This window comes from Beauveria bassiana (genome assembly GCF_000280675.1).
Source record: "Beauveria bassiana ARSEF 2860 unplaced genomic scaffold BBA_S00076, whole genome shotgun sequence".
Taxonomy (NCBI): domain Eukaryota; kingdom Fungi; phylum Ascomycota; class Sordariomycetes; order Hypocreales; family Cordycipitaceae; genus Beauveria; species Beauveria bassiana.
In genome coordinates, this window is record NW_007930911.1 from 21,413 (window position 1) to 29,934 (window position 8,522).

At 48.2% G+C, this 8,522-nt stretch overlaps 4 protein-coding genes across 4 annotated transcripts; 2 read left to right on the forward strand and 2 right to left on the reverse strand.

The window, feature by feature from the left end:
• Nucleotides 1–894: 894 nt before the first annotated feature.
• BBA_09945 (histone H2B) lies at nucleotides 895–1,413 on the forward strand (the record flags this gene model as incomplete). The annotated part of the gene is made up of 3 exons (XM_008605042.1): nucleotides 895–1,057; nucleotides 1,113–1,184; nucleotides 1,235–1,413. 3 exons carry the CDS (start codon nucleotides 895–897, stop codon nucleotides 1,411–1,413), a joined length of 414 nt encoding a protein of 137 aa, XP_008603264.1.
• Nucleotides 1,414–1,690: 277 nt separating this feature from the next.
• Nucleotides 1,691–3,085, reverse strand: BBA_09946 (G-patch domain-containing protein; the record flags this gene model as incomplete). The annotated part of the gene is made up of 2 exons (XM_008605043.1): nucleotides 1,691–2,132; nucleotides 2,184–3,085. The coding sequence occupies 2 exons, from the start codon at nucleotides 3,083–3,085 to the stop codon at nucleotides 1,691–1,693; spliced, it is 1,344 nt and encodes a 447-aa protein (XP_008603265.1).
• Nucleotides 3,086–4,067: 982 nt separating this feature from the next.
• BBA_09947 (peptidase family C54) lies at nucleotides 4,068–5,575 on the forward strand (the record flags this gene model as incomplete). Its single annotated transcript, XM_008605044.1, has 4 exons — nucleotides 4,068–4,638; nucleotides 4,693–4,861; nucleotides 4,970–5,140; nucleotides 5,350–5,575. 4 exons carry the CDS (start codon nucleotides 4,068–4,070, stop codon nucleotides 5,573–5,575), a joined length of 1,137 nt encoding a protein of 378 aa, XP_008603266.1.
• A 337-nt stretch (nucleotides 5,576–5,912) lies between these two features.
• On the reverse strand, nucleotides 5,913–7,495 carry BBA_09948 (DnaJ domain-containing protein; the record flags this gene model as incomplete). The annotated part of the gene is made up of 2 exons (XM_008605045.1): nucleotides 5,913–7,326; nucleotides 7,386–7,495. The coding sequence occupies 2 exons, from the start codon at nucleotides 7,493–7,495 to the stop codon at nucleotides 5,913–5,915; spliced, it is 1,524 nt and encodes a 507-aa protein (XP_008603267.1).
• Nucleotides 7,496–8,522: the final 1,027 nt, after the last annotated feature.

The following is an 8,522-nucleotide window of genomic DNA, read 5'->3' on the forward strand; positions in this document are numbered from 1 at the left end:
GTAACTAACAATATATATATATATATATATATATATATATATACGTCTACTCTTGCTGTATTGAGGCCGTTGCAACTTTCAACGTTGAGGGGCAAAAACGCTGCAGGAGAATCGTTCAGGCTCAACGCAGCTGGCACGCTGTAACTAGAGCTGCAGCCGCATGCGCGTAAGGGCGTTCCCTCACATCCCTTGGAGCGCTTCGAAGAGGCATTATAACAGTGATGCAGTGCCGCTATACTTATATTACGCAAGAAACACGAAGATATTACCCGTCATACCAACTAGTGGCAAGTGCCGTTGAATAGGCTCTCCAATAATCTTGAGGTCTTCAGACCATGCGCACAAAGACGAGTTGCAGCATCGATGATTCACACAATGCAGATCTAACGGCGATATCTAGGACGCGATCGCGGATTGGCGGTCCCCATCAGCTAACACGAGCGAGGAAATGCTGTGGTAAAAAGTGGAGTAATTGACCCAATCAGAAAATAGACCTTAAAAAAACAAAACACAAAAAACGCGCGACAAGGGTTGCCCGTCACAAAATCACCAGCCAGAACGCGGTATTACAGGTGGTACCAGAATGTGGGGCTTATGGTGCTTCCAGCCAACCATATCTCAGCCTTCCTAACTGTAGTCAGTTCACGTAGCCACCTGATTTAGCTGGATCACCTCAGCGCCAGCGCCCATCTAATTGAACACCTCCCCAGAGCAATCAGTAACCTGGACCACTGCGCGTCACCCAGCTACAAAAACCCAGCCCGCCCCCCGACCGTTCCTCCTCCGCCATCAACTCTTGCCATCATCCGCTGCCTAACTCGTGTCTTTGACCACAATCAAACAATTTTTAAGTTTTACTTCAATTTTTTTTTTCTCCCGCCTTAAACCATCAAAATGCCCCCCAAGGCCGCCGACAAGAAGCCCGCCTCCAAGGCTCCCGCCACTGCCTCCAAGGCTCCCGAGAAGAAGGATGCTGGCAAGAAGACCGCTGCCTCTGGCGACAAGAAGAAGCGCACCAAGACCCGCAAGGAGACGTACAGCTCTTACATTTACAAGGGTATGCTCAGGCGCATTCAGTCGCTTCACAAACGTGTTTACTGACCGTGTTTTAGTCCTCAAGCAGGTCCATCCCGACACCGGTATTTCCAACCGTGCCATGTCTATCCTGAACTCATTTGTCAACGGTATGTGGGCCTCTCCTGTATGCTCCTTGCGCATGCTAATCCTCGTCAAGATATTTTCGAGCGCGTTGCCACTGAGGCTTCTAAGCTTGCTGCCTACAACAAGAAGTCCACCATCTCCTCCCGCGAAATTCAGACTTCTGTCCGTCTGATCCTGCCCGGTGAGCTGGCCAAGCACGCCGTCTCTGAGGGTACCAAGGCCGTCACCAAGTTCATCTCTTCCACAAAATAAATTATAAGTTGGATCTGGATGCTGTTTTTGTGTGTTTCGGTGTCATTTGAATTTTTATGCGTGGCATCAGGGTCTCATGATCTGAGAATCTACGGGCTAAAGATGGCCCTGCCGTTGGGTTTCTTAATGCGTTACGGATGGTTTGCTTTATTTGGGGCAATGTCTTACGGTCAACGGGGTTTGCGGTTGTACAATAAATTTCGAGAACAGGGTCTCGATGCAATGAATTCGTGCACATGATGATTTCAATCTCGACACTTTGAGTGATGGCATCAGTCTAACCTAGTCCTGCTTTGGATCTCTTCATGGTCTGAATGACGGGAATGAGAATTCCCTTGTTGTCTTCCGAGCCGAGAGCTGTCCCAGTGCTCCATCCCATTTTTTCCAGCATTGCTCTGCCACGATTCTCGATACTCAATTCCGGAGCAGAAGCACCAACGATCTCCCCATCGCGGTAGCTTGCTTCGGCATAGCCGTTACGGGAAGGTTGCTCTTGCAACCTCTTCCCTTTATAATCTAGTCTGGGAAAGTATTGACGTCGTGTTCGTCTGACAGCTGATTGAAATGCCTCGTCGTCAAATCGCAGCGTCCGCTTCGTGCGGTACAATGTGGGTCGGCGCTGGTCGGCTTTGCCAGTAGACTTGGATTTTACGTTGAACGTGTTTGCCAGCTCGTGAATTATCTTCCTGGCGTGCTTGTCCATCGGCGGTAGGCAGATGCTGTGAAATTGCGTGAGTACATCAGCTTAGCTTGAGGGTATGAAATCATACCTAATGTCGAGGCTTATTAGAAATCTCTTCAGCTCGTCGGCAACCTGGTCGAGACTCATGCCTTTAGGATATTTGACACGCAAGTCATCGGTATCTCCTTTTTCAGCTTTCTTTTTGATGAGATTCAGGGCGCGAAATTGCTCACGCTCTTTTTTCCGCTCGGCCTTTCTGATGCGATCGCTCTGCCATGCTGCTTGTAGTCTGCATTCTATCTCGGAGTCGATGTCGGCGAACCTGAAATCGAGTTTATGTTTTGCCGCCTTGCCATTATTACGCTGAATGCTAGGACGATACCAGTGCATGGGGTCAAAATCAGTATACTCTGTGACGGTCTCCCCTGAAGCCCCCTTTGGGATCTGCTTGTTCAGCTGTGACGCCAGAGCAGCCTCGGTCAACAGGTCCCCGGCGTCGTTATCGCTAGATTCAGCACTGCTCGCGCTTTCGTCTTCGATCTCTGCTGGGCCCGCTAGAGTCTCTATAAGCTCCTGCATCTCACCATTTTCGCGCATGTTCGCAATATAATCGGCCAACATTCCATCGTCCTCTTCTTCGGACACATTGAATATGGCGGCTCGTTTCGCTTTGGCTTGCCTCCCGCCCCTCCTCCCACGAGTAATGTTAGTCATGACCGGTGACGTTTCCACCTCTCTCTGAACTGCAAGTATTTCCGTGCGGATATTTTCCATGTCAATAGTGTCGCTCTTTTTGGGGACCGAGTTAAGTCTGCCTTTAAAAAGTATAACTTCGCCTTCGCTATCGCTGTTTCCGTGTTCGAGTGTGTTTTCTTTTGGCATGTGCAGTGTCGATACCTCGGGTTGATGGGTGTTTAGCGAGGTACACTGTACCTCGCTAAAGTAGAAAAGATTGCTGGTCTCCAGCTCAGCTGCTTCGCTGTCCGGCATTGGCTCTCCGCTAGTTGCTCCTTCAAGACTTGCATGTAAGCTTTGATGACCGCTCATTACTGATCTCTTTTTCGGCATATTGTCGTGACTTGGTATGGCAGCGTCGGACTGATGCTCGTCTGTTTCCGAGGCTTGCGGCGGCGACTTGAGTGGCTCATAGAATCCGGCACTTGTGAATGAAATAGGCATCATCCGGAGTTTTGTCTCTTGACCCCAGAATGAACGGTCACGTTGGCTGGTTTGCCGTGCTTCGTCGGCCAACGTTAAGCTTTCTATTAGATTGTAATTAGCCTGCTGTGCCGGCTGGTAGTGGTGTGGCAATGTGGTAAATTACCGATTGGTTTCGTGTTGCTTATTTTCCGGTGTTGCTTTGCGGCTTTCGGTGCACCTGGGCCTGTTCTCGCCCTCGACTTGGACTTGCTTTTCTTCGCCATACTTCGTTGCGTTGCTCGACTATTGTCGCATGGCTCACTGCCCTGCGACATCTAAGTAGCTGTTATATTATTATGTAAATTTGGTTTGATGCAGCTCCATTTTTTTTAAAAAAAAAAAATTGGTGCCGGTGGGGCGATGCTGGGGACGTGCCGGTGACGCAACAACATAATACCACATGAATAGCTCCCCAGTCGATTACCCTGTACCTTGCTAATGCTCATGAAAAAAAGCTTTGCGTACGGTCGCGAACGGTAACGTTATCAGTAAATGGCTAAGTACAGAATACTTATATTTTGCTTTTCTATCTCGCATTTAAGTGGTGTTTAAATCATCGATATCTATTCCTGGTGCATGTGCTATACTTCTATTGTGTATCGACCTACGTACGTCGCGACATGCACTGGCCTAGTGTGTCACGGGGCTCTGGAGCAAACGGGTAACTGCCGCCTCTCCGCATTCAGTGAGCATTTGACCCTCGTACTCACACGTGCAACGGACATTCGCGACCACAAGAGCACTACAGACAACGAGCAGAATACGGATAATCATGACGATGGAGTCTACGATGGCTCACGTAGACCTCGGTCGATATAAGAAAATAGTCCAGATGTTCTGGGACCCCGAACCATCAAACGATCCAACACTCGACCAGCCAGTATGGTGCCTCGGGCAATCATACAAGTTACACAAAGGCGTAAAGCCACGAACAGGTAGCCAAGGGCAACATAGCAGCGATATGGGCGCAACTACAGCGACGGCATCACTAGAGCCAAGCAAGGCCGTAGCTGTGCCCCCAAACAACGCGCCGGATACGCCGCCGGAATCCATAGGCGGCAGCTTCTCTACTGGCCGGGACGAGATGGACCACGAGAATGGTTGGCCCCAACAATTTATCACAGATTTCGACTCGAGATTCTGGATGACATATAGGAACGATTTCAAACCCATACCCAGATCAAAGGACCCCAAAGCCGCGTCATCGATGTCATTCCCCATGCGAATCAAGTATCAACTCGGCGACCAAGGCGGATTTTCATCTGACAGCGGATGGGGTTGTATGATACGATCGGGACAGAGTCTATTAGCGAACGCCACTGGAATAGTTCGCTTAGGTCGAGGTTAGCACTGATTCCCCATTATGTATCAAGCTGCTGATAGTGAGAGGATGGTAGACTGGCGCCGAGGCCAGCAGAAAGCGGAAGAGATCAAAATCATGCGCATGTTCGCAGATGACCCGGCCGCACCGTATTCCATTCACAATTTTGTCGACTATGGCTCTTCTAAATGTGGCAAATATCCCGGGGAATGGTTTGGCCCATCAGCTACATCACAATGCATAAAGTACGTTTTAAAGCCAGCCGAAGGCAGGCAGACGCTAATGTAGCATATGTGAAGAGCGTTGACCGACAAATTCGAGACGAGCATGCGAGTGTACATAACTGGTGACAGCCCTGACGTTTACGAGGACAGCTTCATGGCCACGGCGAAATCAGACCATGGTTTTTTCAAACCCACTCTCATTTTGATCAGCACGCGGCTCGGCATTGACAAAATCACGCAAGTATACTGGGAAGCGCTAATTTCAGCGCTGCAAATGCCACAGTCCGTTGGCATCGCAGGGTATATACGCACACCAAAGGCTAGTACATCAAGACAATTGCTGACCCTGAGCAACGCAGTGGTCGTCCCTCATCGTCTCATTATTTTGTGGGTTCACAGGGAAACTTTCTGTTTTACCTTGACCCGCACCATACAAGGCTGGCATTGCCGTATAAAGAAGTCATAAATGACTACACTGCAGAAGAGATAGATAGCTGTCACACGTCTAGGCTCCGACGGCTTCATGTCCAGCAGATGGATCCCAGCATGCTGATTGGATTCATTATCAGAAGCGAGGAAGAGTGGAAGGAATGGCGATGCGGTATCAAATACGTTCAAGGGAAGGCTATCATTCATGTTGCGGACTGCGACCCCAGACTCCAAAACAAGCCGGAAGGTAGAGAGGGTGCAATAGATGAAGTTCAAGTACTCAGTGATGATGATATGGAGGATTAAGTATTGACTAGCGTTGCAGAGTAGACCGCAGAAATGTACTAGATTATGGCGAAATACACGATGCGAAAGGTCGAACGACGAAGCTCTTTTCCCAACACTGCCAATATTGTGCGCGAACTGCCTAGCATGATCTGCAAAGGAGATGGCCACATCCTCATTGCATACACCTTCAGGGCGTCCTCGAATTTCGAAACCCTACCTTTTTTTCTTCCTTCTAGCCTGGGTGTCTTCAAATCTCGAAGCGGTTGCATGGCCGTCATCACGAAGATGCGCGAAGAGCTTTGTGCGCGAATCAAATTCCTGTGCACACACAGCACAGAGGTGCTGTAGTAGAGAATCAGTCAGTATTGACCCAATCTGTAAGGCGCGGTATCGTACATACTTTGGAACCCTCGCCGTGCTGTGAGGCCTTGGCCTTCCGTTCTCTTTTCGCCCTAGCTTTGCCGACTTTCCTCGTGCCGTTCCCCGGATCAATGGTCATAGAAGAAGCAGTGGTCGATAACTCGTCGACGCTATTCCCGAGCGGCTGAGTAGGGGTGTCGGTGGCACTTAGCTGGCCGTTTACCATCCGATTTATGAGGGTGTCTCTTGGCGCGTAGTCATCGTCCCCATCCGAATGGCCAGCTGAGAGGGCTGGATCCTTATCGAACTCACTATCAGCCTGAATCGAGACTGAAGAGAGTGGAAGTTCTTGCTTTGCATGGTCTGGATTGGGTGAATATCTTTTGTCGCGCAAAGCAGCTGCATGGCCATGTCCTTCGGCCCACGCTGGGTCATCATTCAACTGTAACTCAACACCTTCTTTCCTCATCTGCCATCGTAGCAGCTGCACGGCTTTCGAATGCTTCTTACTACGCTCATGAGCCTGGAGTTGCTTTTCGCTTTTGAAATTCTTGTCACAGACCACACACTCCAGTATTTCCACCTCCGACTCAACTTCTGATGAGGAGAATTCCCCTCCATCTGAATGGGTGTCTCGAGACGTGGCCCAATTTGGCAACTCATAGTCTGCCATGCGCTCTATATTCGCGGCGCGAGATCTTGCTGCTTGCGCCGCGGCGGCCACACGGGAGGCTTCTTGCCGTTGTGCTTCCGTTTGAAGATTGGGGATATAACGCGGGTCTCTTTTCCTGACAAATGCCACAAGGAATCTCACAGCATCGTTGAACTCCCGTGCCCCATCCTCGCGTAATCTCTTATTCTCCTTATCCATCAATCGCCGAACTTGCCTCTCCGGGGCATCCGACAATCGATACTTGTCCTTCCACGAAAACGTCTTTTTGGTCGCGAAACCTGCCCAAGAGGCGTAGAATGGTTTTACAACCTCCTCGTAAGTATCTTCTGACTGGCCAAAAGAAGCGTAATCGATCGCATCGACGTTTTCTTGTGCTGCGGCGACCTCTTCTTCTAAAGCCAAATGCTCAAATGTCTCTCTGGCAATACTGAAAAATCCAATGGGGTCATCGTTAAATGGGATACTCGAATTGAATTTCCGTATGAGGCTCATGATTTCCTCGGCTGACGTGATGCGAACATTTCTGATCGAGGTCGGCTCCGCTCCATCACCAGTGATGTCTTGTCCAATGAGAATAGCATCCCGATGGGCATCGTACCATGATCTCTCGTGAGAATCCGATAATATATCGTATGCGGACTGCAGTTCGGCAAATTTATGAGTTGCAGCAGCCACATCTCCCAAGTTTCTGTCTGGATGAAGCTCCAGTGCTCTTTTTCGGTAGGCTTTTTTGATGCTGGGGGTCAATTAGTCGATGCGAATAACCAAAATAAAGAAACAGATTCTTCGACCTACTCGGTCTCGCTCGCGTCGCGGTCAACACCGATAAGCTCGTAATAGCATGTTTTAGTGGTGGTTGAGCTGGGCCCTGGATTTCCTTGCGATGTAGACTGAGAAGCGCCCATTCTCCTTTCCTACCTTGAAAGAGTCACGCAAACGACGGTCCTGACTACCACGCGCAAGTGTAGTACAATCCGTCAGTTGTTAGTTGCGCTGATTCTCAATCCCCTTGCTTGAGTAAATCGCCTTGCTTGTGTATTTCTCTCCTCGGGCCCCCACTTGCGCTAGAATTTCGAATGCAGAGGTTCGCGGGCTTTTGTACGAAGAGATAGCTATTGGGGATGAATTGCTTTTCTGAAACCAATTATCTTAATTTTTTCAGAGTTTGCGGCTGCACGAGGGGTGTTCTCTTACGACAAGTGTTCGTGTCACACGTAATCACCACCACCAGGTGTGTGTTTCAAGAACAGGCAGGTATTTTAGGGTGGATGCACCTTAACTAAGGGTACCTCAGTGAGTTAAGCTAAGGGAGGGCACCCTCAGGCGAGGTCTTCCCCACTTTAATTTTTATATTAAAATACCTACTCTTTTCTAATTAGTTCCTAAGAGGTTAATAACCTTTTAAATATATACTATAAACTCTAATCTTAACTACTAAATCTAACTACTAACTACTAACCTCTAACCCTCTAACTACTAACTTAAACTATTTTTTAACTAGTTCTTAACTAGTTCTTAACTAGTTCCTTATTAATTCTTTTAAAAAAAATAAGTACTTTATTATAAAAATTTAAGTAGGGGACCTTAGCTAAGGGTGCTGTCCCTTAGCTTAACTCACTAAGGTACCCTTAGGTAAGTTACGACCCCTATTTTAGGTAGGTAGGTAGGTAAGCAGCTAAGGTATGTTGTACCTCAGGCGTGTTAGCGGCAAATACCTAGGTACATAGTTACATAGGTACTAAGTAACTTCTTTACCTACTACCTATACAGAAGGGTAGGGCCTTCTAGACATGCCCTATATAGCTATATAGTAGCTATTAGCCTTACCACAGCTAATATCCTATCTATATAAGTTTAAAATGTTTAAAGAAATTATAGTAGGATTAAAATCCTATTAAAGTAAATTTTTACTATTTCTATTTTCTTAACTCT